Source organism: Phaeoacremonium minimum, assembly GCF_000392275.1.
Source record: "Phaeoacremonium minimum UCRPA7 unplaced genomic scaffold PA7_03_scaffold_113, whole genome shotgun sequence".
NCBI lineage: Eukaryota > Fungi > Ascomycota > Sordariomycetes > Togniniales > Togniniaceae > Phaeoacremonium > Phaeoacremonium minimum.
In genome coordinates, this window is record NW_006921020.1 from 56,493 (window position 1) to 74,529 (window position 18,037).

Sequence of the window (18,037 nt, forward strand, 5' to 3'; positions counted from 1 at the left end):
AAGCGGGAGAGCAGGAGGGGGATGGTTATATACGGTAGAAGAACGGGGAGAGTGAGCTGTGAGGTAAGGCAGCGCAATCCGTCCGCCAGTAAGTCAGTCAGGTCCTAGGTAGCTAGTGGGCTGTCTAGTCCAAAATGTCGACTGGGCAGTGGATCGCATGAGAGAATGAGTGGCTGAGGCGCTTCCCAGGCAGTTCTCCGTTCTGCAGGTCAACTTGTCACAAGATGGAATGGAAACCATGGCAAAGCGCACGACCCAGCTCCCAACTGCGTCATACACCTTGCCAGGATCGCATTGGCCCCTACTATGTATGTACTGTGCTGCCAGGTTTTCATTGCACAAACACAATCTCGCTCGCTTCTTCAGACCTACCTCCTGCATTCAGCCACCGTCCGCCAGCTAAATTGCTGCTAGAAGCGCCACCTCTCATGGCTCTGGCAGGGCATGGCCACGACCCTGTACCCGAGTCCTGACCGCGGTGTGCCGGGGAGGAGGGGTCAGGGATCAATTGCGATCATCACAGACAGGGGCGAGCAGCGCCGTTGGGAATTACAGGTTTGAGCAGTCTTATTCCAGCATACCTAGGTACAATCATGCATCAGTCCTTGATACAGCATCTGGGCATTGCAATTGCCCCTTGTACAGTTGTCCTCGTGCCGGATTATGATCCCACCCGGGCCACCACAGTGGTGTTTGTTACCAATACCGGAACCAGCACCGGAACCGTCAACGCACGCTGTTTTCTCAGCTGCCTGCAGACGTCACAGAGTGACGGCATTGACTGTGGCTGATGATCGCGCTAATCAGAGATTTTCTAGACTTTATTGGACAACAGCTCAAATGGGGTGTGGCGTTGTGGCGGTGTCACTTCCCCACATCGCGTTTACTCGATCCTGACGTTTATCAGCGTTGGTGCTATGTAAAGCTGCAGATGCATCTATTTTTGCCGTAACGTCCATGGTAGTCTAGATCTCAGATCAACTCGATCGGCTTAGATGCTGAAGAGAACCTCTCGCCTCCAAGTTCAAGAATGCGTTCTTAACTGTGGCTAATTCTCTGATATCACCGCAACATATCGTCATTACCCACAGCAAAAAACACGTGTATCTGATCTGAATTGTCCAGAGTACTGTGCCGACACTTCCGACTTGCCCCTGTTACGTTACCCCTGCTGCTTGGCAAACAACTCCCATGCTTGGCACCCGGGATTGCGGCAAGGCTGAAGACGTCGTAGCCGCGCTCTATCTCCCCAATCCCTAGACAAGTTAAGCCGCATGCTAGATTCTCGATGATGTAGTTAAACCTGTATCGCCAATTGATTCCCTCTGCTGAAGAGAGAAGAGGTTGGTATGGGTGGTTTATGAATATTCTTCTGTCTACCACCTATTATTGTAGATGTAATTGCTGGCTTTATTTTGATACTATTTCCATGCCAGCCACTCGTTCAAATGGAGGAGCAATATACAGCTAGCAATAGGGCATGAATTGGCAACCCATTGATGCTCAGTTCTTCTAACAGAGCCAGCGGTCCCTATTACCTTGCTCCCGAACTCGCTAGGCGGTAAACCCAGCCACTTTGAGAAAGCTACCGATGTCACTTCCTCTCAACCAGAAAGTCCAGATCAGATGATTATCAAGTCGCCCCGGACAGTCTGACTCCATGTGGCAGTCCCGGTGCTCCAGATAGTGCCTGTATGCTCTGAGCTTGCCAGGGTATATGGACCGGAGCACCCCTGGCTCTACGCCATGATACGTCGATCTGCAAAATAACCTGGATACTTCGTGAATCTCCATGATACGTCGTCCCCAATATCTATCGACTTAGAACTTCTTTCCAAATGCGAGTGTGCCTCCAATAATCCTACCAACAATGTAGCCTCCGTAAATGCCGCAGAGAATTGTCACAGGCCATTTTTGCCATTCTCGGTCCCAGTCCAAAGGGATGGGCACGGCACCCAGCCATGCACCAAGGAAACCTCCTACAAGACCGCCAAGAGTCTCATCGATCGGTGCCTTCAGACCTGCAACGGCCAGCCATGCTGATGAATCCACCCCATGAACATAAAAGAGCGGGAATAGGGTCAGAATCGCGAGATGGGCGGCACAGAGGAGGGTGTGGGGCGTATGGGTGAGGACTGGCGCGCCGAAGAGGATCATCGCGATGTATAGGAGAGGCGTAGCGAGAGTGGTGAGGATAAAGGAGAGCAGCGACGCCTATCACGTTTCACGTCAATTGAGCCCACGTCTCTCTATGAATCAAGACAGGGTAGAACAAACCACAATGATGTTCGGACCAGCCGCATCTGAACTGGCTTTCTTCTTCTCCCCTGGCCGGTGTTTCTTGACCTTCACGGACTGCACACCAGCTACAGGCAAGCAGATGAACGCGTACAGAACTTGTAGCGCACCAATGACCGGCAGGTACTTCGACATGGCCGAGACGGGGTCGGCTACGAGGCTGCTGAAAGCCGCGGTGAACATCGTGACGAGGAGCCCGGGGCTTGCAAACCGAACAGCCTGTGCAATAGGGGCTGAATTGACACGGATCGGCTGCAGCGGCGAGCTGTCGTCTGCCGGCTTCGCGGACTTGCTCGCTTTCGCGATTGAGGAGGACATTGTCACCGGATCAACCAACGGCATTGTGGACAGCTTGAACTCCTCATCTACAGCTTCGGCAGGATCAGGAGGGAAAAGGTAAAGTGCTAAGTTCGTATGTGTCGTATCATGAAGCTTCAATTTTTTGGACCCCAACTGCACGTGGCGATAAGATAAGCGCCCATTTCGGCATCTACTTGGTGAGGAGGGGAGGAGGCACGTTGCAGGCTACAGCCCAATCCAGGATGATTCCCCCGCGAATGCGCCTTTGACTTTTTCATCCCAGTGTCCAGAAATCCTCATGAGGCACTGACAAGAGTCATCGGTGTTGGCTGCTGACAGCTGTTGTAGCCAAGACCGCCGAGTGCAGCTCACGGAGGGCTGTCACTTACACGACTGTTGACTCCACCCAGCTGGAGCCGCTTACAAGGTCCAGAAGCCGTTGCATATAAGCTTGTTCACGCTCTCAGGAGCTATTCCTTGGATTTCTTTACCCAACTTACCAAGTAAACGGATGTTTGGCAGTCTTGAATAGATTCAAGAGCAGTCAGTTCACGCATCGCCTGATGTCGGCCTCGGCGTCCCGGGCGTCGTCTCGTGCTTCGTCTCCCGCTGCCTCCGTTACCAGATCTCACGTTTCCACTCGCAATCCCTCGGAAGCTTCCTCCAGGCAAGCCTCAAGAGCGCCATCGGCAACCCCGTCCAGGGCTTCCTCAAGAGCTCCTTCGGCTGCATCCTCCCGAGCATCAGGCGGTAGTCATGCCTCAGATACTCGAAACCGGAGTCGAAGCCGGAGTCGGAGTAGGAGCAGAAGTAGGAGTCGAAGTGGAAGTCGCAGCCGTAGTAACTCACCAGGGCCTGTCCCAGGACGGCGTGGCATTCCTGGACCGCCACCACCTCTCCCAATATGCCTTGCTGAAAGACGTTGTCGTCTTTGCCAGTTTGATTTAGAAGTGAATGAACTTATACGTCCAGGTATGTCGGATACTTTCCACATTTTCTCAAGGTGATGGCTAAGTACTTGTTTTAGTGATGGCTGCCGGGAAACCAACCGACGGTCTGCCTTTCAGACCTGGTTCATACTTTCTAGGCGATCGTGACACCAAGGGCCTAACAAAAAGGGCTCCAGTATGCATGTGTATGAAGAGCACCTGCTTCCGTAATGGCTTCAAGACGCCTTCTATACATGTAGACTGTCATAAAATCAATCCTTATGGCCTATCGCCTAACCTGTTATCATCTCGGGAGTATAGCTACGAGCCAACAAGTGACGAGAAACAACGTCGCAAAGACTGGCTACAACACCAGCTAACAATGAAGTTGAAAGGAGGGTCTTGGCCAAAAGATCTTCCCTATGAAATATGGGAGAGCATTGCGACTTACCTCTTGCGGGAGTTTGCAACAATCCACACCCAGGAGCAACTCTTCAAAGGAAAATGGTATGAGTCTTTTATCGACCAGGGCCAAGCACGCGAGGCATTTCTTGATTTTGAGCATGATGTGTACGGGCGTTACATCCAAGTGGATGGCATCCAGTATATACAACAACTCCGTAACTGCACACGGTCAGATTTTGACTTCGAGGACATCCACCGCATTCTCCAAATGCGCAATGGTACTGAAGAAGATAAGATTCCCATTGATGGTAAGCCACACGATCGCAATGAGGCCCAGCCAGGTGAAGTTATGATTTATGATGCTGCGCAACATTGGACCAAGCTGCAAAAGATCTATGTTGAAGAGGATCATCTCGGAATCAGACAGATATGCTTCACCACCGTAAATGGAGATTCACTTGGAGAGCCAATTGTGACTAGTCCCGGTGGTTGGTGGAGGGAGCTGCGCTTACGTGGTTTCTGCTGGTATAGGACGAGAACAGATGTAAGTTGACTGACTGATTGATGCATATTAAACTCACCCGATTTCAGGGCCTGAAACTGCGAGACATTGCCGATGTGCTTGAGGAGGGACCGCAGAGACGCTGGAAACTCAGCTGGCCTAGTCCCGGAATCACAGACCCTGTGATCGACCTCAGGACTCGCATGATAGCTCGACAAGGCCCACAAGCACTTCGAATGACCTTTTTCAGATGCAATGAAGACAACATTATTGGATACTCTGTATGCTCTGCGGGAATGGGCGTTTTATATATCCACACGCACTTCAAGGGCGAAACTGATCTCGAATTCTACAACGCGTTTGAAAATAGGCCGAATAGCGGGACCCTTGTATGGCTGTATATGCCTATTGCAAAGGGGGAACTACTCACTGAAATTGGAACTCGGAGCTTTGGAATTCCTGGGCCTCCTCATTCACTTGGGGGTCTTACAGTAGGTTCATCCTGGCAGCTAACCATCACGAGCTACTTGTTGATCTATCTTAGTTCGCCACAAGTCGCGGACGAGACATGCTCTTCGCCAAACATGAAACCCCTGATCAGCAATTAGCACTCAGAACTTATGGAAGAGTTATTACATTGCCGCCCGGGCCTACACGCGTGTATTTCAATGTCGTGGAGTCAAATCCGTGGCTGGAGCAGATCAACTTTGTAAGTGACCTCCCGCCAACTTTCCCCTTTTGCTTCAAATTATAGCCCCCCTACGGTAAAAATAAACATGGTAACTATGTCGAGTTTGCTAAGGAGTCATTAATGGACAATGTCGCAGTATCTGCATTCCTTAAGGTTATACATTGACGCTGACTGTCTTAGATGGCTGCTGGACGGATGAACATACCACGAGCGCTAGCATATCCAACTTCCCAGCTTGCACAAACTCAGCGACCAACTGACACAGGTATCCGCCTGCCATACTACTATTCGTCTTGCAGCCTTGACACCGTATTTGAAATCACCCTTTGTGAGGATCCCGATTGCCTTCAGAAGACAGTCGTGGGCATGCTCCTGGAGTACGCCGACGGGCATCACGAACGTGTTGGAATCTTCCGCTTCGACTGGGCCACTGAGACGCTGCGCGTCGAACATGCTGCGACACTGAATATCGGTGTCAAAAAGAGGGCCTGGTTTTATGTCGCGGAAGTGAAATTGGACATGACAGACCAAGACAAGGCATTGAGCCAACCGAAGAAGCCAGAACGGAAGGAAAAGGAAGATGGAGATGAAGAAGTCAAAGAAGTGACAGAAGCGGAGGAAGGAGCCGAAGGTGGAGAGGATAAAGCGAAGGATGACTTGGAGAGTACTGCGGATGTCGTAGATGTCGCACCAGACTGGCTCGACGTCCCACTTAAGGGCTTCCTCGAGTGGTGGTTCTCGTGTAGCAGCTGTAAGATCTATCACAATGGTGTGGTGGATCCGAATTTCTTCGGCGGAGAAGAGTCCAGTAGTTCTGGAAGCAGTGTTAGTTCCCAAGAGATAGTTGATTGAGCGTTTGCGTTTGCGGTTTGTAAGAATGGGCTACGATATTCACGCATATATGAATAGCGGTCGAAGGCGTACAGTGGATGTCTCTGCATTGGTTTTACTCATTTCACTTCACACTTTCACGATTCACGTATCATTCTTTCGGGAATACCTTTTGTCATGTATGAATCATTCAATAGGAATAAACGAAATGGTGCGTTTTAAATTGAAGCTAGTATACCAACTTGCCTGTGAAGAGCATGAGAATTACAGGGAGAGAGTTTAGGAAAGTTTCAAACCATGTCCATGGGAATGCGTGAGTATAATTAATGAGATCATCGATAACTGTTATAGTAGAAAGTTCTTGCTCTTAAGTTAGTCTGCTTGAGAATTAGACGAAGAGCTCGTAATTGATTCTCTATTTGCAGATTCACATAGCTTTTTTGGGGGTGGGGGAAGGTTGATGTCGGCGGCCTAGTCAATTTGGAATCATTACATGATTCTCGAGTGCTAATCTTGAAATCGGTCTCAACATATTTTTCACATCCATTTGGACTCCTTTCCATAATTAACTCCACCTATGCGATGCGATGTGCTGCGTTTTGCAATTTCCTTAAAAAAACAGTAACTATGCTCTTGATCTCCCAAAGTCATTCTCAAAAACCGTCATCAGGTAGCCCCTGTGTCCTCTCACTCAGCTTCCTCTCCTTGTTGACGTCAGCCCACCACCGGTGCGTCTCATCTTTACTCGTGCTGTTACCCTCCGCATCCAGCTCGTCCCACGGATTCGGAGTCAGAATGTAATGGATATTCTTGACCTCAGAATCTCTCCAGATGGGCGCATGAACATTCTCCCAGCGCAGTGTCTTGAGAGCATTGTACACGTACGGCAGCGGGACCCAGCGCCCGCGGAACAGCGTCGACAGCAGGCTCTGGTCGGCAAAGTCCATGCTCGCCGCGTTGCCGTCCATGTAGTCGACAATCTGCTGGAAGACCTCGGCGCTGGGGTTGACGACCTGCAGGCCGCCGTTCATAAAGCCCAGCGGGCCGACGGCCGGGTCGGCGCCCTCGGTCTGCGCGCGGTCCGGGTCCGGGTGCTGGTGCGTGAAGGCGCAGTGCGCCGGGATCCAGTCCTTGGGGTAGTGCGGCTTCTTGAGCGGGTTGCAGACGCAGGCGTGGCCGGCGGCGAAGACGCGCTTGCTGTCGGGGCCTCCCTGCGCCGCGGCGGCCGGGGCGTCGAGCTCCAGCTCCATCAGCTCGTCCATGTTGCGCAGGGCCAGCATGTCTGAGTCCAGCTGCACCACGCGGTCATACTGGGTCAGGCTGAAGGGCGTCAGCTTGCTCCAGCAGTCATAGAAGCGCGGATCGCTGCTGTAGTCCTTGTGCGACTTGGTCGGCAGCAAATACCGGATGTGCTGCGCGGGTATGCCCCGGGATGCGAGCGCCGCGAGACCTTCTGCCGGGAAGGTGTCCGTGTACAGCGCCACAAGGGGATAGGCGGATTTGACCTTTTTAAGCGAGTAGTCCAGCGTCAGAAGGCCGGACAGATACGCTGTGTTGGTGATGAGCGTGGTCCAGACTACATGCCGTTGTTAGTCATCGAGTTCACTTCACGTCGTGCCATATATGACTTGCCTTTGCTGGAGTCCACGGCCCGCTTACCATCTGCCATGGCGGTAGAAGCTTGTAATAGTTTTCACTGCCGGTGACAAAGAAGCTTGGGACTATGAATTGCGCAGCGGTGGTTTGAGGGAAGCTGTAGCTGGATCAGCAGAATCGTACTACGACATCTATGATCCCATGATCCACTGGAGGCTTAATATACGAAAAGAGCGCAGCGTAGCCGAAAGACGTTGCAAACCAGCCCCTGGGTCCGGCTAGTTGCAGGGTCTGGAACTAGGCAATCTAGCTTCCGCGATCGCCGCTGTTCCACGACTCGAGCAATCATCGCCGAATGGATGAGCACCCGAGGGATTGGCAGCGCCAATGTGCCGCATGGCGTGCGCGCTAAATCATGCAGCCTATAGATAACCAATGGCGGCTGAATTAGCCTGTGGCTATCGGGCTACACGTCGTTCCAAGATGTAGTTCAGTGTGAATAGCATCTTGGGAATAGTGTCATGATTCACATTCGATAAATCATGACCAAGTCTGCCGACAGCAATCTCTTATAAGACATAGAGATGTGAGATTTTATCAAAGCTATTTCCCACTTATCTGTCCTATTATTCAAACCGAATAATATCAGACGTACAGATTTATCAGGGCATAACACAAGGACGGAATGAATCACGGCAAGGAGTCTAAACATATGTATCCATTCAATTTCATTCTGCCATCTGTGTGGGAGGTATGCGATGCATGCTGCTATATTCAAACTCCTTGGAAATTCCTCCATCCCAAAAAATGATGTGACAATCTCGATGCCATGTCTATCGCTGTGCCCCATAGACGCCTATAGATGCAGCCTTTCAGGGGAATCAGTCATGGCCAGGTCAACAAATGAAATGCTTCGTTAAAAAAAAATCTGCCTCCTGTCCGGAGCGCTAGTAGTATATGCTGTACTGGGTAATAATGATTGCGCCTGAGACCGTGGAACTCTTACTCATTCGGTTCAGCAACCTATGTGTTTCAGGGGTTTGGCCTTCTTTGTTCATTGAGTCTAACTCCTCTTCAAAATAACTCTAGTATGAGTCGGTTCCTTCCAAGACTCATCGTCCTGGACCTGACTTGTATTTCTGTAAAGCGATTAGCCTTGACTCATCAAACATAGGAGATTGTAGTAAGCACTTACGTCTTCCATTCGTCGAATATTCTGCGGATCCAGTGCGTTCGTCGCACCCATAAGGGTCTGCCCGATAGCCTTTGTAGCTCCAATTGCAGGTCGGAAGATGATCGTCGGCGCTCTCTTCAGCACCGCCTTTGCTGCCCCCTGAGCACTCTGGCTCTCCATGACTTCTGCGGGCACCGCAATGATAGCATCTCTCGCCACGTTCAGATCTCTAGCTAGACTCGAGTACGCATGACGCAGTCCCTGCACCACGCCCGTTGGCTGGTCTGCATAGAGACTGATCTGCTTTCTCTCCTCAGGCTCCATGTCCTCCTCCTCCCAGCCTGAAGTGATAGAGGTCGGCTCGCCCTGTGGATTCTTGACAAGCAAGCCTTCGGCACCTTGCAGCACGTATTGCGTTCCCACAGCAACTTTAGCTCCAAGCTTGACAATTTCCGTGCCGGTGGTCTTAGCAAAAGCGGCGGCACCCCGTCCAATACTACGGACGATGCGACCATCGCGCTTGTACTCCCGGATAGGGATTTCGACAAGGTCTCGGAAGCCACTGCCAACATTGACAAGAGACCGGACAGGTGCCAGGCCAGCAAGAACTCCTGGAAGTTGCGTGCGTTTCACATCGGGCATCCAGATGTCATTGAGTGTCTTCCCCAGCCTGTCGAAGCCGGAAACGCCATAGATGATGGTGTGACGGAGTACCATCCGTGAGCCGTCCAAAATCAAGAAATTCATGAACTCCGTTGTATGGCCTGAACGGAGACCCGCGTAATCTACCCGCTTGGGCTTGAAGTCAAGTTGAACAGGAATTGAGTTGACTTCCGCTCTTTGAATAAACGGCACGTCGCTTGGGGAGGTATGCGCCGGAGTGCTGTCATCCTTGAACTCGAAAAATCGCGTAATGAAATCAAGTGCGTCTTGATCAACATGCAAGCGTAGAGGCAGGACAGTGACTCTTAGCACGATATCAGAAGCTGCAAGTTCTCGCACTGGTCGTGTGTTTAGGATCTCTAAATGTAGCATGCTAGTGCCCATTTCTCTCTCGCCGGCATCTTGATCGTACGTCGCGAATTTCCTCCAGGTCGAGGTTGGCACATTGTCCAAGATTTCGAAATTCCGAACACGGACATCAATAGATGCCTCTGTCTCCCCAGATTCCGGAGGGAAAGTAACAAGATCAACATTGACACCTTGGAGCTCGAAAGTGATCTTGTGTTGTCGACTTCTATTGAGTCTCAATTTCTTTGCCCTTGATCGGAAACCGCCTCCAGCACGGCTTGGCGTAGCCGTGACAGCTGTTGTGGCAATGGATTCGGTATCCGACCGCCTATCTAGCTGCTGGTTGATGGCCTGAGTGAGCTCCCTTGGATCATGATTGGCTGGGATGCCGATGTAAATCGAATTGAAAAGGAAGTCCCCAATGACTGTCTCCTCTTCCTCGAATTCTTGCTCGAAGGATTGCCTTCTATCACCACGGACACGTCTCTCATGTGCCTTAATCTCAACTTCTTGGACAGTCTTCGTAATGACATCTCTGGTTTGCTGCCAATCATAACCATCGAAAAGATGCCAGATGATGTGCATATCACGAACGCAGACTTTCAACGGGCTCTTGCGTATCTTTTTATCGTTGGAGCTGTCATACGCATTCTTGGCCGAGTTCCATCGATGAGCTGTTCCCTCAAGCACCGAGCCGGTTCCGAAGTAGTTCTCCTGGATATCTAGGTCGGATCCATCATCTTCTATTCCAGCACTACTATTGAAATTTGTCAACAAGACACCGTCATTGGTGTCTTGCGTGGTAGTCTGCTGAGATATTATGGACGAGGAAGTGGCGTCGAACAGATTCTCCGCCACTGCAGGCTCCTCTTGGTAGAACTGTGAGTCAACAGACAGGTTCGCTGGACTGTCGTCCTCAATCTCGAAGGAGTCTTCGTCACCGCCTAACTCTTGCGCAATAGCGAAGTCATTATCGAAATCATAGTCGCCTTCAGCTTTCCCAAATGCATCAGCGGTTATCGAGGCGAGTAGATCTTGGACAGGCATGACCTCGGTCTTATACTTGACTTCCTTACTAGGGGGAGTAGGCGGCTTTAGAGCATTGGCTAATGATATCAGTGTTTGAGTTGAATCGGCGCAAGTCTCCAGCACCAAGAGATCATCACGGAGTTCCACGTCAATATGCTTGTCACCGTGATCATTGCTGACAACTTGCACCACGGCCCTTGCGGAAGATATCTGGCAGATATTGACGTAGCCCTTAGAAGTAAGACTAGAGATCAGATCTGCTGGTCTCTGAGCATCAGAAGTTCTATGCCTTGGCAGATCTGATTCTTGTTTCGACTCGGCAAGGGATACGTCATCGATCAACAGAATTGAAGCCTTTTTGAGATGACCCACAGCGTTGACATTCTCATCCTTTGGCAGTGTGACATCCAGCCGGGCATCTGTTAGAACCAGCAGAAGCTTGGATGTCTGGCCGAGGGGATTAAGTCCAATGAGGCAATCTCGGAAGCCTAAATCAACGCTCGTAGGTTTACCTGAAGAGGTCTTGGCTTTCGATAGCTCTTTAGTCACTTGAGATTGCTTCCCTGTCAAAGCAGTATGTGCCTGTTCGCCCAAATTCGCGACCGAGGCTGCCAGACTAGCCTCGAAGTCCTGAGGTGTAGCATCTTCAGCGAGTCCTAATATGTCCATGACTGTAGGTACTCGGTATTCGACGTTCAAGTTGCTCATTTTCACCTTGATGACAGGCTCGATTTCGTCTCCAATCATCCGTACCATGAGTACAGGAGTCTGATTTAAAAGCCCCGTGCTGGAATAATTCGACGTACTAACCAACTCTTCAATCTTATTGCGGTTGACTGAAATTGATTGTACTCCAAATGCAATCAGCGAAGGAACCGTAATCTGCGCAAGCTCAAATTCACTTGAAAACGCATTAACCACTCCAAATCTACCGCCAATATCCACGGATAGATTGAATGTCCGAACAAGCCCGAGAGTAAGAAGGCCGGGTCGGTCATCCTCCGGGAGATACTTCGCAACAGTTCCAAGGCGCGCAACCTCTTCTGCGAGCCCTGGCAGACAATCGAGCTGTTGGAGTTTGATGAGTCGTCCGCTTACATTGTCGAATTTGATTCGCAATACGGCCCCTTTTCTCCTTTGCCGTAGAAGGGTGTCGACCATGATCTCATCGTCATTTTCATCAAACTTTCCTTTCGATGGAGTGATGAGAGCTAGAAGTCTGTCAAGATCCTTGTCTTTGGGTGTCATGAGGTACTCGAGACGGGTGTCTGTGACTTCGACGTTGATTGGTGCATCTCCTCGGTAATTTCTGCGGTACGGGCCAGATAGATTGATCTTACTGATACCTATCCCAACGCCTTCTTCTCGACTGACTAACTTGACGGCGCTGGTGTGCAAAGACACGCCACAGTCCCTCCCAGCTAGTTCGAGCTGGAAGCCACCGACTCTTAAATCAATTTTGTTTTCTGATGTAGCTGAACGGTCTTCCGGATTTATTGGTGCATCGAAACGCACACCTCGCGGTTTTGCAGGTTGTACAGGTGACTTGGGTTTTTGTGGTGCATTGGAGGTTATAGAGGAGCCCATTTGTAGGAAACTGCTTAAGCCGCCAAACCAGCTAAAGGTCTCGTCGAGTCGTTGCAAGTCCACATGTACGCGTAGTGGCAAAGTGGTCACGTTGCACCTGGTCGTTGCTTCGGACTGCGATACTTTGAATGACAGATCCGCACCGGCAGTAGGGAAAGCGTCTCTGACAGAAGCGCGCATCTGGATACGGCGATCGAAAGACAGGATGTCGCTATCAGCATACCCAAACCGAAACTTCTCGATGTCCACAGATGTGTCTTTCACACCTCCTGACTGAGTTACTGATGCACTTAGATTGTCAATTACTGTTCTCAGGAGAACGTCGGGCCCAAAATTGATATTTCCGGAACTAAATATTCGCTCAGGCGTATCGGCGACACCAGCCAATTTTTCCAAGAATAAGATTGAGATTTGCTTAGCCGAGACTTTGAGTTCGGGCATGGTCGAGGTGGATATATTGGAAGTCGCGGTCTCCTTCTCCTTTTCGCCAGTAGTGCTCTGGGGTTTCAGGCTCTCTAAAAGTTTTGAGACAACAATGCTTAAAAGAAACCCAATCGATGCTTCGAATCGAATCTCCAACGGTTCGAGGGAGACTTCGATAGACTTGTCAAGATGTTCATCTTTTATCATAGGAATACTGGGTTTCTGACCGGGACTCGTCGAGGAAGGAGCATATACAGAGAACGCCCCAGGAACATTAGGCCCAATAGACTTCCCGAGCACAGAGGCATCAGAAGTACCAGAGACCCCAGTATCAGGTTGGAAAACCTGAAGATGCTTATGAAGAGATGGGATATAAATAGATATAGACTTGAGTGAAAACACCTCTTTGACCAGTCGCGTTGGCCCCTTTGGCGTAGGTACTTCATCTTGAGGCGCTGCAGCGGCAGGCTCAGTGGACTCGACCATCGGCTCGCTCTTTTCGGGAGAGATGGGTTCGATATTCTCCTCCGGATGTTCTTCTTCGGTAGCTGTGGCGTTGATATCTGAGGGAGACTCGGGAAGTCGATCTTGACTTAGTTCCGGGAGATCAATATGAGGATCTGCTTGTGCTAACATCGGTGATGTGGCTGCACGTTTTGCCTTCGGAGAAGCATCCGGACTAGGATCCCAGCTCCCGGGCATACTGCCAGTGCGGCTTTGATCCGATGCCGCATGTGAAAACGCGCTCATATACATACTCTCAGCCTCTTCGTGACTATAGACGTGCGACAGAGTTAGGTCTTCGGCAGGAGCTGGCCCCGACCCACCACTGGAGGACGTTGACGAGCGAGAGCTTTGAAGTTGATCAGGCCGTAAAGGTGAGTCCTGCGGTTCACGGTCGCGGTACGGTAATGCCGGTTCGGATTGAGCTTCTCGTTCCATCGACTGCCATAGGGGCTCCTCGTCTCCGATCACGGCAGACTGTGCATGTGGTCCCTCGTAATGGCCCGCGAAATCTTGATATACAGATGCTCTGGGGGTAGAGAACGAAGATAGGGGTTGCTCATCTTCGTTCTCCAGGTTGGTTTCATCCATTTCGTACGGAATATTGAAAGCGTCCTCGCTATCTTGCAGTGGGTATGAGCTCTGGGATAGATCGTCCGAGTCTGCCATGGATCCACCATACATGCTCTGCGCCATGAAAGAAGGTTCTCTTGATGGCGGTTGCCTCTCAGATAAGACAGGGGAGTGAGAAGTAGAGGATGATGGTACAGAGGGCGACCTAGCCAAGGATGTGAACACATTGGCCTCAGAAATTAAAAAGGCCCGAATCTTGTTGAGGGAGACATTCCGCTTGCCCTCCTTGGGAATGATTCTAGGTGTGCCGTCCTCGGCTTGCTCCTGCAAAGTAACGCCCTCGACATCAATACTCTCGACAGCTAGCTGGAAAGTAACGAGGTCGCCGTTTGTGCTATTGGGTTCTACCGGCACCTCGATATCCAACTGAAAAGTGACGTCCCTTATCCTGAGTTGAAAGCGATCCGCGATGCCATATAGGAAGTCGGTGAGGAATGCAGGGAGCGACAGCTCCTGGCCTGTTCCATACGCCAGGCCGTCATCGCTCCCATCTTCGCTCATAGCAATCGATGCACCCAGGTCTTGCGTCTCTGCTGCAAGGGCATCCTCGAGCTCCTTCCTGTCCCTTGACGGTTGTGTCTGTAGGAAAGACTGGGCGAGATCGCCGGCATTCGGTATGATTTCGGTATCCTCAGACGAATGCTGTTTCCCCTTCTTTGCCTCGGACTTGGGCCCTTCTTGGGATGAGACTTTAAGTCTGACCTCAACGCCATCCACTTCTGCTGTGATGGCGCTGGTGTAGAAGTCCACAGGTATTGTCACTCGAAGTATAAGCACTTTGGCTTTCTCGATGGTAAAGGAGGCTGGAAGGTTCAAGACTTTCGCGAGTTTCTGCGGGCACCATGTTAGCCAACTACGTCCTTGCAATACCCAAGACGGTGACTTGACACATACCTGGACCTTCATCCCAACATCCTTGAACTCGATGACAGTGTTCCGACCCCAAGCAAGTTCGAAGTTCTCGAGGTCGAGAGCATGCTCCTCGAACAGATCCAACTTGGATAGGCCATACAGCACCAGCCGCCTGACCATGGCCGAGTTCCGGAATGACTTGAAGAACATCGCCATGGTGGGTAACCTTGTAGTGTTCGGCTCGAGTAAGGCACTTCACTCTCGGTCGGGCAACCCCGCGAGGGGGCAGGCAACCGACGATGTTCGCACGCTCGGTTCAGCGGCGATCGGAGGTTGTCGAAACGCGCGCCGTCGTGTAATGGTGCAAGCCGGAGAGGTATGCGGGGAAGCTCATGGTTAGAGAAACAGCCGATGAGGACGGAGATGGCACGGCAGGGCAGGGCACGGGTTGCCTCTTGGATCGCAGGTGGATAAGCCCAGTTGAGGGTAAAGTTAAGGTAAGGTAAGGTAAGTAAGGTAGCTATCAAGAAAGCGTATATCGCGGCTCTATCAGTGGCTGCACGCAGCCCAGAACCAATGGTGAACCGCACCTAGAAGGAGGAAGGGCGAATGCAGGAGATGGGACTGAGGAGAGAGAGGTTATTGGGTGTTCGTGTGTATTGGTAGGTAGTTGACGTGGATGGAGGCCGGCCCTGGGCCACGGGGAGGAAGACCAAGTCAAGGGTGCTTGTGACCTGAAGCAGAGCTTCGGTAGGCGGATGCAGTGGCACTGTAACTCAGTGCTACCGGTATGTTACTGGGTGGCTATGGCGGCATCGGTAAGAGTTGGTGTTATCGATAGGAGGAGAGAGGGGGGGGTTGCTGAGCTCCACTGTTCCAGCCTACCAAGGTGAGCTGCCCGCATGCGGGCAGGCATTCGGTCATTGTGCACACTGCCCAGGTGCCAACCCTCTCGCGTGACAGCCGGACAACATAACGTACGCAGTAAGGAAGGGTCTTCTTGCCTCCCTGCTGAGAATCCGATCAACTGACCAGGATGGCCTGCATCGCCTAGGGCATTCTGCATTCTGCACGGGCATGTATGGGACTATTCTACAAACACACACATCCTTAAGGCATGAACATGCACGGCCTAAGGTAAACTACCGGTAGGTCGACACAGTCATGTCGCTGTATTTACAGGGCGGTCAGGCCTGAGGCGTGCCAGAGATGCTTAACGTTATCGTTATCGCAGTCGCTACCCCTCCATGCCAGCCCTGGAGCCCTGGAGGTGGATGGATTCGGTCCAGGGCGACTTCGGGTGGTTGAAGGGTACAATTCTGGGGGGGGGGAGCCTCCACTTAGGGAGGTGTTATTACACAGTAGTCTGAGTGCTAGGCGACGTGCCTTGTTCAATGCTGGCCACTAACAATCACACTACACCTAGCTACTGCGGACCGGCACTTTATCATAGTAGTTCGATGATTTCGAGACAATCGAGGTTGCTGTGGCTTATAAGGATCCTGCCTCCGGTGAGATTCTGGATGATTTCCCGGCGAGTGCGGACGAGCTTGAGAAGGTCGAGGTGGTCTACAAGCAACTGCCAGGCTGGAAGACCTCAACTACCGGAACCAAGAACTTCGACGACTTGCCTAAGGCCGCCCAGGATTACGTCAAGTTCATCGAAGACTTCACTGGTGTTCCCGTCAGCGTGATCGGCATCGGCCCCAACCGAGAGGACACCATCTGGAGGGACGCGAAGCAGCCCTGGGACACGTAAAAAAAAAAAAAATACACGTAAGTAGATATCAGCTGCATGGCACCTACTAACCCTAGGTGTCGATGTCTGGCTAGAAAAGTCTTGCTTTGCATTGCAAATAGAACAAGACGGCTAAGCCGTTAGACAAAATCCACAAAATAGAGTTACTCTATTCGCGAATTTCAATCATCATTGTCAAGTGGTGTTTTCCAAACCTATGGTGTCTACTTTGCCTTATCATCCGAGTCGGGTCTGGAGACAGTGATGATTATCTACTCGTCCATCCAAGACCTGTTATATCCAACACACATCATAACCCCAACACAAGCCCCTGCAAGCACAATTGCACCAAATGTAGCCGCACTCAACACCAGGAAGCCAGATCCTATATGAGCATGCATGTCGGGAACACCCACATGATCCAGATGTTGCAGAATAGCCAGCCCCCGCAAGCCCAAGGACACCGGCGCAGCAGAATACACAAAAGCCACGATCCCGTACATCCACAGCCGTATCCGATCACACACCGCGGCCGAGACCTCCTCGCCCTCCTTCAAGCACGGACACCAGCCCCCCATGAACCGCGGACACCGGCACCGCAGCGCGTCCGGCCACCACCGGAACATGGCCTCCTGCACGAGCACGGCCAGCAGCGCCGACACGGCAAAGTAGTACGCCCACAGCGGCAGCTCGGTGCCGAACCTGGCGCTCGTCATCGGCGCGACCCGCTGCAACGGGGAGGCGGCCCACGCGGCGAAGAAGGCGTTGTCGCACCAGCCCGTCATCGTCTGGCGGTCGGTCGGGAGGCAGGCGTAGTCGGTGGCCGGCAGCTTGAGGCGCTGCGCGACGGCCACGAGGTCGCGCGGCAGGGTGATGGCGCCGCCGGGGGTCAGGCCGTTCATGTTGTAAATGATGCCGCTTGACTGGTCCCATGAGGCGGTGGGATATTCCCACCCGAAGGCGTTGAGGAACCAGTGTAGCGTGACGAGGTAGTTGCCGGGTGTGGACTTGTCTGCTGGGATGATGCCTTTGAACTGTGATCCTTGTTAGTTGTGTGCATGCGGTCAGTCGTTGTGAGGAGACTTACTCGAACGACCGAAATGGCAGATAGAAGAAGACCACCTGGGCCACCTGTCGCATACTCCCCATCTACCTGCATCGTGCCCGCCGCTAATGTGAAGACGACGGAGACGATGGCGAAGGCCGTGCAAAGGTATGTAATTGCCAGCAAGCAACGTCTCACGACGTTTCGCGAACGGGACGAGAGCGCCATCTTGGCAAGAGTTCCTGATTGACGAAATTTTGTTTTCGCGATGTCGTTGAAAGTGTTTCAAGTGTCTGGTTATTTCACGGGCAGTGAGACGCTTTTGAAAGGGGCATGGTCAGTAAGCGCCTCGCCCACATAGCCACAATTGTGCACCTGCTCGTGTCAGGGGGCGGAATTGCGGCTTGTGGCAATCTCGTATTCAGCTTCTGGTGACAACTCTTGATTAGAAGATGTCACCGATCAAACCTGATGAATGAAAATGTGATT

General features: G+C 51.7%; 5 protein-coding genes across 5 annotated transcripts; 1 reads left to right on the forward strand and 4 right to left on the reverse strand.

The window, feature by feature from the left end:
* Positions 1-1,821: 1,821 nt before the first annotated feature.
* UCRPA7_1589 (putative gpi biosynthesis protein family pig-f protein) lies at positions 1,822-2,616 on the reverse strand (the record flags this gene model as incomplete). Its single annotated transcript, XM_007914169.1, has 2 exons — positions 1,822-2,214; positions 2,278-2,616. 2 exons carry the CDS (start codon positions 2,614-2,616, stop codon positions 1,822-1,824), a joined length of 732 nt encoding a protein of 243 aa, XP_007912360.1.
* A 3,993-nt stretch (positions 2,617-6,609) lies between these two features.
* On the reverse strand, positions 6,610-7,625 carry UCRPA7_1590 (putative glycosyl transferase protein; the record flags this gene model as incomplete). Its single annotated transcript, XM_007914170.1, has 2 exons — positions 6,610-7,532; positions 7,616-7,625. The coding sequence occupies 2 exons, from the start codon at positions 7,623-7,625 to the stop codon at positions 6,610-6,612; spliced, it is 933 nt and encodes a 310-aa protein (XP_007912361.1).
* A 1,039-nt stretch (positions 7,626-8,664) lies between these two features.
* On the reverse strand, positions 8,665-14,975 carry UCRPA7_1591 (putative atg c terminal domain-containing protein; the record flags this gene model as incomplete). Its single annotated transcript, XM_007914171.1, has 4 exons — positions 8,665-8,691; positions 8,748-12,946; positions 13,535-14,744; positions 14,808-14,975. The coding sequence occupies 4 exons, from the start codon at positions 14,973-14,975 to the stop codon at positions 8,665-8,667; spliced, it is 5,604 nt and encodes a 1,867-aa protein (XP_007912362.1).
* A 907-nt stretch (positions 14,976-15,882) lies between these two features.
* Positions 15,883-16,524, forward strand: UCRPA7_1592 (putative adenylosuccinate synthetase protein; the record flags this gene model as incomplete). Its single annotated transcript, XM_007914172.1, has 3 exons — positions 15,883-15,902; positions 16,000-16,048; positions 16,222-16,524. The coding sequence occupies 3 exons, from the start codon at positions 15,883-15,885 to the stop codon at positions 16,522-16,524; spliced, it is 372 nt and encodes a 123-aa protein (XP_007912363.1).
* Positions 16,525-16,727: 203 nt separating this feature from the next.
* On the reverse strand, positions 16,728-17,662 carry UCRPA7_1593 (hypothetical protein; the record flags this gene model as incomplete). Its single annotated transcript, XM_007914173.1, has 3 exons — positions 16,728-16,755; positions 16,813-17,537; positions 17,591-17,662. The coding sequence occupies 3 exons, from the start codon at positions 17,660-17,662 to the stop codon at positions 16,728-16,730; spliced, it is 825 nt and encodes a 274-aa protein (XP_007912364.1).
* Between the last annotated feature and the right edge of the window lie 375 nt (positions 17,663-18,037).